Raw genomic sequence first — 17,293 nt, forward strand, 5'->3', positions numbered from 1 at the left:
ATGCCTATTGTCCCAGTATTGTCATTAGTAGTGTCATGTCTTCACTTTCAAGTGTCTAGGTTTGAAGAATAAATTATCTGACTACTCTTATCATTAGCTAACCAGTTGCTATTCATATTTTATCTGGGTTAAATACTATATAGCTTTAATTTAGCAGCTCGAATGATGCTGCAATTGTACTTCTCTTTCACTAAAACAAACTGTTCCTTGACCATGGGAAATAGATAACAAAAGTAAATGCAAATAAAGTCTGCACATAGTATTTTTCCTGAGCCACCTTCTAGGGGGCAGTATTATATACATCTGAAATCATACAGTTCCAACAAAAAATGGACTTTTGCTCATGCATGAAAATCAGAAACAGTTGATGTTCTTGATTGCACATTGGAACCAATCTTGTGAATAAACTTTATCTATTCCTAAGGAAATATAAAAAAATAATTTATTAACATTCTGAAAATTAGTCTTTTTAATTGTAAAAACTGAACTTTGATGACTTCAATATACAGTGGTCCATGTTAACAATTACGTATAGACTGAGACTGCATATTTGTGCTTTCGTGTTTCTCTAATTTACATGGTTAATGTAATACATTCCACATTATACATGGTTTTCACATTTATGAAGATAAACACTTAAACTATTTTTGTTCTATCTGCTTAAATATTACTTTCCTCTAAAAGAAAAAAACATAAGTGCTATTTTTACTTATGTTTGATGATAGGACTTGAAATATGTGATAATGTTGCAATCTAGTTTTCAGACTTAGAATGTTTTTTAGATATTGTGTAATTGTGTGGTAGGTAATTAGCTTCTAATATCAAAAGTAGGTTGTGTGCATTTCACATTTTGGATTTCCTAATGTAATGTTCTCTTTTTAGAAAAAAGGTGGACAAGTCCTATTTGCAAGAGAAGATGACTTTAAACAGTTTTGAAGGATCTAAAACTTGTGTACCTGCAGACATCGATAAGGACGAAGAGTTTATAGAAGAGTTTAATAGATTGAAAACTTTTTCTAATTTTCCAAGTAGCAGTCCTGTGTCAGCATCCACACTAGCTCGGGCTGGCTTCCTCTACACTGGTGCCGGAGATGCCGTGCGGTGCTTCAGTTGTCACGCGGCAGTAGATAGATGGCAGTATGGAGACTCAGCTGTTGGAAGGCACAGGAAAGCTTCCCCAAGTTGCAGATTTATTAATGGCTTTTATTTTGAAAATAATATCACACAGCCTACAGATCCGGTTGTCCAAAATGGTCAGTACAAAACTGAAAGCCATCTGGGAAGCAGAAATCTTTTTGTCTTAGACAGGCCATCTGAGACTCAAGCAGACTATCTTTTGAGAACTGGACAGGTTGTAGATCTGTCAGACACTATATGCCCAAGGAATCCTGCCATGTGTAGTGAAGAAGCTAGATTGAAGTCATTTCAGAACTGGCCAGACTATGCACACTTAACCCCAAGAGAGTTAGCTAGTGCTGGACTCTACTACACAGGCATTGATGATCAAGTCCAGTGCTTTTGTTGTGGAGGAAAACTGAAAAACTGGGAACCCTGTGATCGTGCATGGTCAGAACACAGGCGACACTTTCCTAATTGTTTCTTTGTTTTGGGCCGGAATGTTAATATTCGAAGTGAATCTGATGTCGTGAGTTCTGATAAGAATTTCCCAAATTCATCAAATTCTCCAAGAAATCCAGCCATGGCAGATTATGAAGCACGGATCATTACTTTTGGCACATGGATATACTCAGTTAACAAGGAGCAGCTTGCAAGAGCTGGATTTTATGCTTTAGGTAAACTTTATTATAAAACTAGGCTAATAAATAACTTTCCAACTATCCTAGGACTCTTTAAAAGTAAATAGATGACTTCAGCCCCCAAACTGGTAAATATTTAGGTACATGATCACATCAGTATTATTCTAGAAACCCTTATTGTTGAATCTATATTGAAACCACTGAATTTTTGCGAAAGACTACCATGTTATATTTATCTTCATGTAAGTTGCTTTTTTTTTTTTTTTTTTGAGAAAGTTGGCATGCCAAATATGATCAATATCCATGGTACGATGGGTCTGATATTAATACTAAATGTGATTTTGTATGTTTAATACATATATCATATGCATTTCCCATATACATCACAATAATTGTATAAGAAGAATTAACAAGAATTTAGTTTGATTAGTACTAAAATTGATACCTATCTTTGGTATGTAGTCTGTATATTTGAAAGCTGCCTTATATGATGCCTTTCTGTATGAAATGAGTATTTGTTTTTCAAACGAACTCAGTATCCATGCCAAGAAGAGCTATTAGTATGAGAGCTTCTAGGGATAATCAAAAAAATTATGCCACTGTATATCTGACCCTTTTACTTTAGGGTTATTTTGCTTTTTTAAATATGAGCCACATTTATTCAGTCTCGTAGTCACATTTTAAAAAGTAAAAGGTGAAAATGGTTTTAATGGTATATTTTAGTCCATTATATCCTAGATTATCATTTCACATATATTCAGTATAAAAAGATGAATGAGATAGTTTAAATTCAAATTGTATGTTTTTTTCACATGTAGAGCACTTATATTTTATTTACATAGTATAATACCGCAAACATGAAGATTTGTTTAGTGTCTAATTATAACCTTTGAGAACTTAATTATGCTAAACTTTATTATTACAGCATCGCTGTTTTAAAAAGAATATGTAGTAGTGATAGCCCAAAATAATGAATTTTAAAAGAACATAGCAATTGCTATTTCTCACATAAAAATGGGCAATTTTATTTTTGTCTTCTGTAAAAGACCTCAAATTGGAGTCGGTGAATTTGGTGTGTAGTTCCTCCTCAAATGATCGTATCTGTTATTTAGATATGAGTTTGAATGTTTTCTTAGAATCTGTGAGATTTTCATGTAATTTAGAAGTCATAATTTCATAATACTAAAAAGTTTTTTGGTAGAAGCTTCTAATTGCACAAATACATGTATTTTTACTGATGTGTTTCTTAGGCGAAGGTGATAAAGTAGAGTGCTTTCACTGTGGAGGAGGGCTAACTGATTGGAAGCCCAGTGAAGACCCTTGGGAACAGCATGCTAAATGGTATCCAGGGTAAGGCACTTAAATGTTAATACAATAACAGGCAAGTTGGACAGTGTGCATTGGGAGGACTTGAATAACTTTTCACCTCAACTATTTTTGCCTTCACTGTGGCTTGAAATTCGCACCAGTTTTATAAAAATGGTGTCACCTACTTTATAGGGAAAAAAAAAACACCTAAGCCTTCTCTGGTGACCGACACACTCATTGTTTGTGTATCGTATCTATGACATTCAGGTGATTCTAAACACCAAAGTATACTTTTGAGGCAGGCGCTTTCATGATGGGCACAAGAGAACCCATGTTGCCAAGGAGACTAAAAATTCGTTACACCCCTTAGCAGATATCACTGTATCTCATTGATTCTAAAATACACATTTGTTCACATTTTCAGATACAAAATCAGGAACCATCTGGTGGTAGGTCATAGTTTAATTGGCAGCAGTGATACGTAAAATAATCACACTTCTTAAAATCAGTGGTGTCCAAGTATGATGACATACTAAATGTTTCTTTGCCATCTTACCTCTTTAAAATAAAGTACACAGATATATGTCATGAATTTTCTGCTTACAAAATAGTACAACTTAAAACTTTTGAGCAGTCATTTGAAAATAAATCTTAAGGACCATTCCTGGTGGCACAGTGGGTTTAAAGCACAGCATTATGAAGCTATCGCAGCCACTGCAGCATGAGTTCGATCCCTGACCAGGGGGGTGACCACATGGCATGGCAGACCTCTCCTGACCCGTCCACTACTCCCCTCAGCAATGTATTTCAGTACATCTACCCACGCTGTCTGGTGAATCCTCTCACACACACATACTCCCCCTCTACCCCCTGCACCTCTGGCCTGTATGTATAAATAAATAAAGAAAAATCTTATAGCCTTAAAAGTTGAAATGTCTATATAAGTATTCTCTGAAAAATGTGCAACTGGTTTATTAGTAAATAAATCTTCAGATTAGCCATTTTAAATGTTTTTTAATGTCAAAGTGCTAATTTAATAACTTTCTTAAAAGTTGAAAATTCTCAAGTTGGTTTTTTTGTTGTTCTACAAGCATCAACATAAGTAGCTTAACAGAAGTACATCTTTTTAACCTTAAAGTGACAGTCAGGTGGGGAATTAAGTTACATTTCATTTTGCAGCTGCTTAAAAATACAAATAAGTGAGTTAATGGAATTAAGGATGATGGGTATATCTTTATACTTACCTAATTTATCATCTAATAAAGTTTAAAAGTATCTTTTAATTGTTTAGGTGCAAGTATCTGTTAGAAGAGAAGGGACAAGATTATATAAACAAGATTCATTTAACACATTCACGTGAGGAGTCTCTGGTAAGTCACATATGTTTTCCACTATTATACAATTTGTTCTACAATAATCTTTTGGTGTAAAGTTCACAGGATGATATTTCAAATTAATAGTGTATGGTACACTTTAAAGGGGAGAACTTGAAAAATTTTGTGTTCTAAACCTGAAACAAAATTGTGAAAAGGAGACCAGGATGAACTGATTGAAGTGTCACTATTGGCCTTCTGAAATTAGACTTTTGTGTAAGTTATTTTGTACCCTTCAGTAATTTCAAACTTTTCGCAGATGATATTTAAAATCTCAACTATACCCAAACTGATAGCATGAGCTGGGGCGGCCACAGTGTCAGCACCAGCAGAAAGAGCTCTGCACTATGAGAGATCACAGTTGCCATTATGGCTCTGCTGTCCTGAGCAATAGCTTACTTTCCCTGAACCTCAGCTTCCTGTCTATAAAGTAAATGGGTCCGGCTAGATAATCTTCTAGCTTCATTGGGCTATTCTAGACCTTTTGTGTACACTCATGTTGAATCAGAATAAAGCTAGTTTATAAGTTCATGATTAGTGTAACTTCAAATTAAGGTGGTTCTCTTCTACCAAAAAGAATCCTAACTTATAATTCATCTTTCTATTTTAGGTAAGAACTGCTGAAAAAACACCATCACTAACTAAAAGAATTGGTAAATACTCTTATTAAAATATACTTGAATTACACTGTCGATCCATTACAGTTACCGTTTATAGGTAGGAAGGTAAAAATGTATTCTTTCAGTGTCACCAAATACATTTGAGGTGAAATTGCTATAAATTTAAGAATCTAAGGAAGTGCCTAAAAGTTGGACATTTATATATTAAGAACACTTGTATTGCCATTGGATAAGTAGGTTTTCCAAGTTCAGGAATTGCAGCTATAGGGTGTCCAAATTGCAAGGGGAAGGATTTAGTGTGTTTTCGGGGCTTCTTAGGCCAGTGAGGATCATGATTCCAAACTGTGCAAATGGTGTGCCATCATATGACCAGCCCTACCCTCGCTGCTCCCTAGCCTGTGCCATCTGTTTGCCTTCCTCAGCTTCTTCACAAGGGTCATATTTGGTTAGTTTACCTCCTGTTACCACATAGAGAGCTGGAGATTTATCAGAAAGCTTGTTTACTCTTCATAGACATCTTTAAAAACCAGAAAGTGGGAAGAGAAAGATATATTATGCTAAGCAACAAATACATGATTATCCCCACTTATCTGATGAAGAAACAAGAGAAGTGACCTGCCTGCAGTTACATTACAGATCATTGGTGGGACTAAGACTAAGCAAGAGCTTCTGTATCACACTACAGATTTCATTCTCAACTTAAACAAAATATTTCAAAACTAGTCAAAATTTTAATGTACAGCCTGTCGGGTGATCCCCTGTATTGGCTGCATCGTCTGTAATATTTAGTATCTTAAGGACTGCAAGACAATACTGGAAGTAGGCTTGAGAAGGAAAACCACTTCACTGTTGCTTGATAGAGGTGTTTTGTAGGGGATGTAAATAATGCAGTTTAAGAAGTCAATTTATTCCACCTACAAAGATTCTGTACCATTTCTCAATAGTATTTTTAATATTAATTATCCTTCGAATGCATTCTATTTTTCTTATGAGATGCTTGAGACTAAAGAGACTCTTGCTCTGGTTTAGGGTTCATGTGTTCAAAGTGACACAATTCCTACAAAGTTTCACCCTTACAAAATGTACACATTTAGTGTGTTCACAAAATTGTGTGGCCACCACTATTCTTGTAAAATATTATCATAATTCCAAAAGAACCTCATTACCCATACACACTCACTCATTGCCATTCCACCTGTCCCCTCAGACCAAGCAACCACTCATTTTTTCTGTCCTGTGGATTTGCTCATTCTGGAGAGTTCACATAAATGGAGTCATACTGTGTGGCCTCAAGATTCATGTTGTAGTACTTATGTGAGCACTTTATTTTTTATGTTGAAGAATATTCCTTTGTATAGATAATACGTTACTTATACATCAGTTGTTAGACATTTGGGTGGTTTCTACTTTTTGGCTATTAGGTGTTGATGTTGCCATGAATATTTGCTTATAATTTTTTGTGAAAAAAAATTTTTTTCATTCTTTAAGGTATATATTTAAGGATACAATTGCTGGGTCCTGTGGTAATTCCATGTTTAACATTAAGATAAACCACAAGATAATTTTTCCATTCTGCATTCTTACCAGCAGTATATGAAAGTTCTATTTTGTTTTTCCATATTATTTTTAGCACTTAATTATTGTCTCTTTTTTATTACATCCATCCTAGTGGGTATGAGGTGATAACTCTTTGTGATTTTGATTTGAATTTCTCTGATGGCTAATCTCTTCTTTGGAGGAATGTCCCTTAACAGTTAAATAATTTACAAATATTTCTCACTATTTTGTGTGTTCTTTTCACTTTGGTTAGTATCTTTTGAAGCATGTAAGTTTTAATGTTTGATGCACTACAATTTATTTTTGTTACTTATGTTTTTGGCACCATTTATAGTTTCTTCTAAGAATATTGTTATGATTCACATCTTTGATGCATTTTGAGTTAATTTTTCTTTATTGTATGAAGTGGGTATGCATTATATTTTCTCTATTTTTAATTTTTAAACATTCCTGTTTATTTTTAATTTTTTTTTAAAGATTTATTTATTCATACAGAACTGGGGTACAGGCCAGAGGCTCAGGGGTGGCGAGAGGCTTCACCAGAGACAGAGTGGGGAGCAGAACAGGCAGATCGACGAAGTACACTGCTGAGGGGAGCAGCGGGCGGGTCAGGAGAGGTCTGCCATGCCATGTGGTCACCTCCGGGGCAGGCGGGAATTGAACTCATACGGAAGTGGCTTTAGCTTCTCAGTGCTGTGCTTTAACCCGCTGCACCACCAGGGAGGGCCTATTTTTAATTTAAAAAAATTTATTTTTACTTTATGTATGCATTACAAGAACTTGGATATAGGCCAAAGGTGAAGGGTGGGATGAGAGGATTCACCAGAGATAGAGTCGGGAGCAGAACAAGCACATCTACTGAAACCACTGTTGAGAGGGGCAGCAGGCGAAACAGGAGAGGTCTGCTGAGCCATGTGGGTCAGCTTCCTGACTGGGGATTGAACTCCTGCTGCATTGGCTGTCTCTGGTTAATCCTTTAACACTCCCCACCCCATCTCTGGCCTATACCCCAACTCTAGTATGCATAAGTAAAATAAATCTTTTTAAAAAGAGATACCCACTCTTTAAGTACTTTAAGTTAATTATTCATAAACCCAGCTGAGTTGAAAAGCATTAGGATTTTTGAAGCACTTATCCCTTTTCTTATCTGTTCTGCTTTATCTTATATTGCAGCACTATGTCAATTCATAGTGCTACAGAATACATACTTCATTTTCAGTTGATCATGGGATTCGCAAAGTCATCATTTAGCACCTAAATATTTCAAAAGCTTCCTCCCCAAGTAATTTTGGTTGAGTGAATTTTGTTTTACTTGCTGCTTAAATTTTTTTTTTGAACTATATTTTGCTATTGAGTTATGTTCATTGAAAATACTAGTTTAGGGGCCCTCCCTGGTGGCACAATGGGATAAATGCAGCACTATGAAGTTATCTGCAGCCACCGCAGCAAGAGTTTGATCCCCTGCCAGGGAGGTGACCCACATGGCGCAGCAGACCTCTCCTGAGGTCCCTTCAGCACTGTGTTTCAGTAGGTCTGCCTGTTCTGCTTCCCACTCTGTCTCTGGTGAATCCTCTCACCTCCCACACCTCTGGCCTGTACCCTAGTTCTTGTGAGCAGAAAATTAAAAAAAAAAATACTAGTTTAAACTCTATGTTCTTTTTTTGTTTGTTTTTTGCCAATTTTCATTTCAGATGATACCATCTTTCAGAATCCTATGGTTCAAGAAGCTATACGCATGGGATTCAATTTCAGGGACATTAAAAAAATTATGGAGGAAAAAATTCAGACTTCTGGGAGCAACTATAAATCACTTGAGGTTCTGGTTGCAGATCTGGTGAGCTCTCAGAAAGACAATACACAAGATGAATCAAGTCAGACCTCTTTGCAAAAAGGTATGTATGGCTATTTTTAAAACAAGAAGCACCTAAGAGCATTTTCTAATAGTATCTAAGCAACTCTCCTGCCTGTGACTATGCAAAGCCTCTCTTTTCTTTCTCCTTTTCCTAATAAACCTCTTTTAAAATGTAAAAAAAAAATTGATAGTATCTTGTGTCTTTGTGACCCACTCACTGCCTTCCTCTCATATCTCTCTTGAATAACATTCTTTACTAACATTCTTTACCTTTTATAATGAAAACTTTCAAACATTTAAAAATATTCAAACACTCAAAAATGAAGAGAATGATGGGTACCTTAAAATTTATATCTATCAGCTTTAGTAATCATCAACAATTTTCCAACCTTGTTTCTTCCCCCAGTTTTTTTTTTTTTTTTTTTGCTATCGTATTTCAGAATAAATGCAAGACATCCTACTTAGGAATGTTTCAATATATATCTAATAAGTAATCATTTTTAAAACATAACCGTAGTGTGTGTGAGTCTCCTCAGAAGGCTGTAGTAGAATACCATAGACCAGGTGGCTTAAACAACAGACATTTATGTCTCAACAGTTTCTAGAAGCCTGGAAGTTCAGAATGAAGATGCAGGCAGAATTGCTTTCTGTCCAGGACTGTCCCTTGTAAATGACTGTCTTCTCTTTGCGCCCTCACATGCAGAGAGAAGGGAACACTCTGGTCTTCTCCTCTTACAGGCCAGACCAGTCATGGGAGCACCACCTTTATGAGCTCATCTAACCCTAATTACCTCACAAAGTCTCCGTCTCTAAGGGCCATGACACTGGTGAAGGGCGCGTGGAATCAGGTCAAAGCTACAATGTAGGAATTTTGGGAAGGTGTAGACATGTAGTCTAAAACATACTATTGTCACACTTTACAAAATTGCCAGTTTATTCTAGGCTCTCTGAAACTTAGATGGTTTTAAGTATCCCCTGTTGTCTTAAAATGTTTTTACAGATGATCCGTTCTAATCAGGATCCAATAAGATCCACTGTTTTTTCATCAGCTTTAAAAGTGTGAGTTTATAATCTAAATAAAGGACAACAAAAGCTAATGTTTATCATTGTATGTAGACTAAGTTTTGTAGTTGAAATGGTTTGGATTTAAAGTGTTTTACAACCTCTCATGATGTAAATATATAAAGGGTCCTGTTATGGAATGGAACTTGAATGGATGGCACCCTAATACTATCAATCATATATAGATAGTGTACTCAATAATGTAAGGGATACATATGAACTCCTTTTAGAGAAAAAAGATAAAAAATACTACTTCCTACTTTAAGGATGACAGCTACTTCAGTGCATGCCAGCACCATTGAACTTGAAAGAAAATGGTTCAAACTGAATACATTTTTGGATACTTCAGTACAGCTTAACATTAATGATTTTTAAAATTATATCAGTTGATATAAAAGATTCAGTAGAAAGCTTACTAGTCTCTTCCTAAGGATGCATTTATTTAAGACCTACAATAGCTCCGCTTGTCTGAGTAATAGTAAAATAAGCTGATTTGGTCAACTTTCTACTATCGTAGGAATGCCAATGATTATGTCATTTTCCTTGCATCTTAATCACAACTCAAGATTAATTCAGTTTGAGAGTAAGGTGCTAGCATTTATACCTGTAGATGTTGTCTACACAAAAGGATCCTAGTGGGTTGCCGTTGGGAGAGAACAAGGAACAGAGTAAGTTGGGGAATGCATACTCTGTCCAGCAGGCGTGGGTAGGGCTCTTATTTCCACCGAGACAACAAGCTAAGATGATGTGGCAAAGGGGAGGGCCTAAGCAAATGGCAGCCCTCAGACAGGGCTTGAATTCATTAGTTGACTTCTCCACCATCTCACTAAATTGAAAGGCAAGTAATTGATAACAGGCTATTTCACATGCTAGAGCTGCTGCCTACTTCTCTTTCCAATGGTGATGAGAGTCTTTTAGTCTTAATTTTATACAAAACAGAGGCCTAATTGAAGTAAAGCAGGTGGAAATTATCAGAAATGCATAGTGATGATGTTGCTTACTGAGAATTCCTAGACTCAGGATCCCCCCCCCATTACTGTGTGACAGAATGCTCCAGTAAATAGTCTTCTATAAATAGTGCTGAATCATAGTGTGACATAAAGTCCTTCTCTTCATGTGTGTTCTAAAACATTTTATCTTAATCCCTGTCTGTGTATTAGCGTATATGATATAAAAAATCAACCTATACATATTTCCTATCAGTCTATATTTCCACACAGATCTGCTCTGATAAGTTTATGCTAGAAAAAATGCAGTATATGGGCCTCTCTGGTGGCACAAGGAGTAAGTCTCAGCACTGTGAAGCTTTCTGCAGCCATTGCAAGATGAGTTTGATCCCTGGCCAGGGAGGTGACCCACATGACACAGCAGACCTCTCCTGTTTTGCCCACTGCTCCCCTCAGCAGTGTATTTCAGTCAGTCCGCCTGTTTTGCTCCCCACTGTGTCTGTTGAATCCCCTTTCCCCTCCCTTTCCACCCAACCTCTAGTATATACCCCAGCTTTTGTATGCATAAATAAATAAAATATGTCTTTTAAAATAAAATAATATAGTAGAAACGTTAGCAAATAACATCTCAAATTATCTAGCTGTTCCCTCTTGTTTATATGCCCAGCTGTACCCTTCTGACTAGAAGAGGGCCCTGTAGGATGTGGAAAAGGAAATGTTCCAGAGGGAAGGACATGGAATCCAGTAGTTACTCTAAAGCCAGAATAAGAAGTATTTTTCAGAATCTGGAGGTGGTGGGAATCTATATTAGAATACCACTATCACAAGCAAGTGGCTGTGTGCAAGGCTGAATTAAGGTAGAAAAGGTAGAGTTGATACCAGTGTTTTAGAATGCCTTTTCATTCCACTGTGGCCTCAAAGATGGAATCACAGTCAGAACCATGAGCAACGTGAAAGATCACATAGTGTCTTTTACCACCCCAGTGAGAAAGCTGCAGTGCAGATGTGCTATTGCCCAATATTGCTTAGATAGTTGGGGTGAAATTTCAGTTTCCTAACCTCTCATCCAGTATTCTTTTTTTTTTTTAATTTTAAAAAATAATTTTGAAATATATGTAACATAAAATTTACCATTTTAGCTTTCTAAGTGTACAGTTCAGTAGTGTCGAGTACAATCACACTGTTGTGCGGCCAGTCTCCAGAACTTTCTGCATCTAGGGAACTGTCACTCTTGTTCCCATTAAACAGCAATTCTCCAGTCATCCTCACCCAGCCCTTGACAACTGCTATTCTATTGTCTCCATAAATGTGACTGCTCTGGGTATCTGGTCTAGTGCTCTTTTTTACTTACTACATCATCACATCTATAAGTAATATGCAAATTACTTAGTTATTTCCCTCTAGATTTTTTTGGCATGAATATAATACTTTATTCTGACTATTTTGATCAGATGCTTTCACATTATATAAATCAGTTTCTAACGCCATCCCCTCACATATGTTGTTTCTTCTGCCCAGAATGCCTTTCCCATCTACATGTCTAGTCTTAGCCTTCACCTCCTATATTCCCCTAAAACCATCTTGCCAACATATCCTTTGAGTGTTTCCCAATGCCGATAACAGAGCTCATAGCCCCGTCTTTACTCTGCTGGAACGTTTGGGACTGTTTTGAAACTGTTTTCTGTCCTGGCCATTAATCCAAACTTTTTGAGGGCTCGTGCTTTATCTTACCTCTGATACATTCAGTGTCTCAGTCTGTAGTTTTGATTATGCCCAGGAGGGTGCTTTTTAAGAAGATTAAATAAGCCTTTCCTTCACTCCTGGCCAGGAGAATCTTTTTGAAGCACAAATCTGATCGTATCTCTCTTCATATCCCGTCACTGTAGCAGAGATCTCAGAATCAAGTTCAAACTCCGTTACACTGGTTGCCAAATCTTTCGTGATCAGGCTCCTGCCAGCCTTCTGTAACCTCATCTCGTGCTAATTCCCCCTCCCAAATTCTCCCAAGCCTTACTGTGTACTTGTGTGCCTGTTATTTCTCTCCTGGAAGCCAGTTTATACCATCTCCTCTGCCCACCACTAATTAGACAAACTATACCTCCCTCTGCTCAAAAGCAACGCTTCCCAAATGCCAGTGTGCTCAACCCCAGAAATTTTACATTCAGTACTTGGAGTCCAAGAATCTACTATTAAAAAGTGCCCCAAGTAACTCTCACGTGAGGCCAGATTTGGAAACCGCTGATAAACGATTACCAGATTGTTAAATTATGTAGTGCCTTTGGAATTGTGCCTGGCACATAGTAATAAGTGCCATATTATTGTTAACTGCTATTGATGTTGTCATTATAGTAACATGAGGCGAATTTTTGTGAGTCTAGTCACAAAGCTAGAACATTTACATGAAAACTAGCCTGAGAAGGAAAGGCTGACTTAAGCTAGCCTTCAGTGCACCTATACCTGAAGTTACCCAGGTCTCTTACTTCTGTCCCTGCCTTCTGACCTGACGCCTGCCCAGTTTCCAGTTACCTGCCGAGCATCTGGATCTGGCTCCTCTGCAAACACCTCAAAAATACCTTGAAAATTCCATCCTTTTTCCCTCTTGAGATCACCATCCTCTTGTTATTTATTTTAGAAATACTGAAATCTACTTTATTTCCTTTTCTTTTCTTCATCTTTCCATTTCCAGTGCATCACTAAAACCTACTTGTCCCACTTCAGAAGTGTCCCTCCAGTCTGTCCTTTATTTCTGGCACAAGCCATGCCCTTTCCACATGCTGCTGCTTTGACCTAACCCTTGCACTCTGCAAGCATATTGCTGGCCATGTTGAAGTGTCACTCAACTTCTCCCCTCCCCTGCCCAGCAGCTACCAACTCCTGAAGCCTTCCTTCCCCAGCTCCCCTGAACACAAGTTTTTCCCCTCCTGTCCCAAACACTTTGCACATAACTTTATTATAGCTCTTATCACTCTGTACTTTGTGCTTACCTCTACAGCCTCAGCTCATGCCCTTCTCTCCCACTAGCTGGCAAACTAAAGAGCAGATGCCACATGTGGTCACCCCATCACCCAACACTTGATTAGTGCCTGGCATGCAGTAGGGGTTCAGATGTTTAAATGAATTTAAGCTACTAAAAACGCCTAATATTAACACATTTCTTTTCTCTTTGTGCAGAGATCAGTACTGAAGAACAGCTAAGGCTCCTGCAAGAGGAGAAGCTTTGCAAAATCTGTATGGATAAAAATATTGCTATAGTTTTTATTCCTTGTGGACATCTGGTCACTTGTAAACAATGTGCTGAAGCAGTTGACAAATGCCCCATGTGCTACACAGTCATTACTTTCAAGCAAAAAATTTTTATGTCTTAAAATTTAACTCTATAGTAGGTGTGTTATGTTCTGTCTTAGTTCCCTGTTTGAATGTGTAATATGAACCAACTTTAATCAGCATTGAATTCCATTAGCATTTGCAGCCAGTTTTTTAAAAAAAATGTAAACTACAGTGTTGTAAATTGGTGATCTAAATTTTTTTCAGAATAGTAGCTGTATTATTTATCCAATTTTTTTACTATTTATTATTACTTAATTGAAATCCCAGACTAAGAATCATCACATTGTAACTGATCACAGTGTGTATTTGTAGTACACTGACTTAGCTTCTAAGCTTGAGTGAATTAATCAATGGAATTCTTCTTTCTTTTCTGATAGGCTTAGCAAATGGAGTATTCTGTGTAAATGTGGAGATTAGAGTTAATCTCCCCAATCATATAAACTGTTTTGTGTGAGAAAGGAACTGATCCACACTGGTAGATCATCCTTTTAGAAATTATCTTTTAGATGTTTGTCTTTGTGTTTTAGGACTCCGTCCATTTCCCTTTAAAATTATATACATGTACTTGGATGAATGATATTTAAAATGATTTTGCCTTTGTTAAAAGTATGTTTAATGATAGAATACCATGTAGTCTACATGTATTAATGTGGAAAAAATGTCAGATATATTAAGTATAAAATGCAAGTGGCAAACACTGTATCGCATAAGCCAAATGAAGGTGCGTGTGTTTTGAGTGTGTCTAGAACAAAAGGTTTGAAAAGATATGTATCAAACTGTTAAATGTGATTTCTATTGAGGGGGTGGGTGGGGGATGGGTCCCAGAGGGGGTTTATAGGGGTCTTTCACTTTTCTATTTTTTTGTTTTATTCTGTTTGATTTTTTTTGTAAGTATGTATCACTTTTGTAATCAGAATTTTTAGAAAGTATTTTACTGATTTAAAGGCTTAGGCATGTTCAAACACCTGCAAAACTACTTATTGCTCAGTTTTAGTTTTTCTAATCCAGGAAGGCAGGGCTGTTAACCTTTTTGGTGCCAATGTGAAATTTAAGTGTTTTTATGTTTTTCCTGCTTTGTGGATGAAAAATATTTCTGAGTGGTAGTTTTCTGACAGGTAGACCATGTCTTCTTCTCTTGTTTCAAAATAAATATTCCTGATTTTGTAAAATGAAATATAAAATATGTCTCAGATCTTCCAATTAATTAGTAAGGATTCATCCTTAATCCTTGCTAGTTTAAGCCTGCCTAAGTCACTTTACTAAAAGATCTTTGTTAACCCAGTATTTTAAACATCTGTCAGCTTATGTAGGTAAAGTAGAAGCATGTTTGTACACTGCTTGTAGCTATAGTGACAGCTTTCCATGTTGAGATTCTCATATCCTCTTGTATCTTGATGTTTAGCGTGAGTTTTTTACTGTTAGGATGATTAAGATGTATATAGACAAACTGTCAAGTCTTTCCCCTACCTAAAATTGTTTTTCTTGACTAGTAATAATAGGTACTTTTGAATAGTTGTTCTCTCAAGATCCTTAAAAACCTTTTGGAAATTATAAAAAACTGATGAGAGAAGAATTTTTAAAAAGAAAATAAAACTTGAATTAGAGTCCATGTTGATAAAAAATGGAAGTTTAAAAATGATTTGTAGAACACCCAGGGTTTACATGCCAAGCTTCCTTCAGTGACCTGTTGTAAAGGTGCGTGAGATGTTTTACTGCAGAGAAAGGGTTGGGAGTGAAACTGTTAAAAAATATGTATTTTCATTGTATTTCCTTAAAGAGTTTTGTCATGTTCTACTCACCTCTGTTGATAACTACTTTAAGTGATACCCATTTAAAGCATTGCAAATCTGAGATTTCTTTTAATTAAACGAGGACCCTATTTTTGTAAATCCTCAGTTTATCTTTGCACTATATTCCACTTAAGCTTAGTTATATATTCATTACGTTAAATTTTACATGTGCAGTCTAAACTTTTAAATTAAAATTACAAAGGGAGGAAGATGTTAAAGTTTTAAAATATGTTTTCCAGGACATATCAGTTCCAGATCATGTAGTTAGCTCAGTGTAGCTGGCCTTGGACTGAATTGTTTTACCATAAGGCTTTTCCTGTCCTGGAAGCCTCGGCTTATTAAAACTCTTCTTTTAAAATTTGTACAGTTAGAGTTAAGCAAGACCTCTTTTCTCCCCAGGAGTTGTGAAATTCAGTGCATGAAGCTGAAGTGGCTAACAAGTTTATTTTAAGAAATGTTTAGAAATCCTGTTGCTTCATGTTCTTAAATCACTCAGCACTCCGACTTCCAAACAAAATTTTTTAAAGATTTACCAATATTTGCTATGTTCACACTCTAAAAGCCCTAAAACCTTCCCATCTAACTATACAAAAAATGATCACTTGCAAGGTCCAAGAGAACCAGATCCAACTCTCTGCTCCCCCTTCCAAAATAGTTATCACTATCTACATATACACATTCCTTTTCTGTATAAAGTTCACACGAATATTGCAAAGTCACCATTTATTTTACTACACTTTAGTCATTTAAAGAGTTGAATTGTTTTGTAATAAATAGTTATCTTTATTCATAGCAATTTAGTGTGTTTGTCGTAAACCTTGTCTTTGAGAAACAGGCTTAGTGTTTATAAATTCCAGTTTGTTAAGTAAGGGTTTTGTCTTGCCTTTCCTGCTCTGTTGGTTTGTTTTTCTTCCCCCCTTTGGCTAAGGGCTAAGATGAGGTCGGGTGGGTATAGAGAATGTATATAATATGACTTGGCCCTATATATTATGGTGTTTTGTTGTTGTTATATTGTTTAACTTTGGGTAGGTTTTGTTGTTATTGTTTTTCATTTTAGTAGGGAGAAATTTGTATCCTCGAAGCTCTGAATGGAGACTACCACCACAGCATTAGTTTCCTGTATTGTACCCCTACATCCAAATTATTTCCTGGTTATCTAGGTATTGGATGGGGAAAAGCGGGTAGGAAGGTGGGAGAAATGGGATAGGTTATGTGTCGTTTTCACTAGAGAAATAGGAAAACAGAAAGGAATATATGACAGATAGAGTTCTTTTTAGCCAAATATACCTTAAAAGAAAAGAAATACTCTATTCTTTACATTGTAACCCCCTGTGAGTTTGTCTTGATCCTGAAAATTTGATGTAAAACTAACTCAGTGGCTGTTAGTTATCTTTTCTGTTGTCTAGCACAATTAAGATATAAATTCCTATAGATAAAATAGGTCAAATCCTTTAAAATATTTACATTCCTTTTTAACAAACTTGAAAAAATTATTCTCAACAAAACAAATAGAAATAATTGGTTTATTCCCACCTTCATAGTCAGTTTCAATTTGACTCTTATACACTAAGCACAATGTGAATTTCACTTGCGACATAATAAAATCATTGGGTCTCAGAGCTAGAAGTGACCTTAGAGAGTATCTTCTTCATCCCCCTCATTTTATAGTTGAGGGAGCTGAGGCTCAAAGGTGAAGTGAT

The 17,293-nt window shown here is 36.3% G+C and overlaps 1 protein-coding gene across 2 annotated transcripts in view; it reads left to right on the forward strand.

The window, feature by feature from the left end:
- XIAP (X-linked inhibitor of apoptosis, E3 ubiquitin protein ligase) overlaps positions 1–14,585 on the forward strand; it is a 29,434-nt gene extending 14,849 nt beyond the window's left edge. For both annotated transcript variants that reach the window (XM_012727044.1, XM_004685774.2), the window contains 6 exons: positions 883–1,793; positions 3,008–3,107; positions 4,357–4,435; positions 5,049–5,091; positions 8,307–8,507; positions 13,648–14,585. In XM_012727044.1, coding sequence (XP_012582498.1) covers positions 917–1,793; positions 3,008–3,107; positions 4,357–4,435; positions 5,049–5,091; positions 8,307–8,507; positions 13,648–13,841 — 1,494 coding nt within the window. In that variant the 5' untranslated portion in view covers positions 883–916 and the 3' untranslated portion in view covers positions 13,842–14,585. The remainder of the gene's footprint in view (positions 1–882; positions 1,794–3,007; positions 3,108–4,356; positions 4,436–5,048; positions 5,092–8,306; positions 8,508–13,647) is intronic.
- The last annotated feature ends 2,708 nt before the right edge of the window (positions 14,586–17,293 follow it).

The sequence above is a fragment of the Condylura cristata genome, unplaced genomic scaffold (assembly GCF_000260355.1).
Source record: "Condylura cristata isolate star-nosed mole 26May11 unplaced genomic scaffold, ConCri1.0 scaffold00019, whole genome shotgun sequence".
NCBI classification, from domain to species: Eukaryota; Metazoa; Chordata; class Mammalia; order Eulipotyphla; family Talpidae; genus Condylura; species Condylura cristata.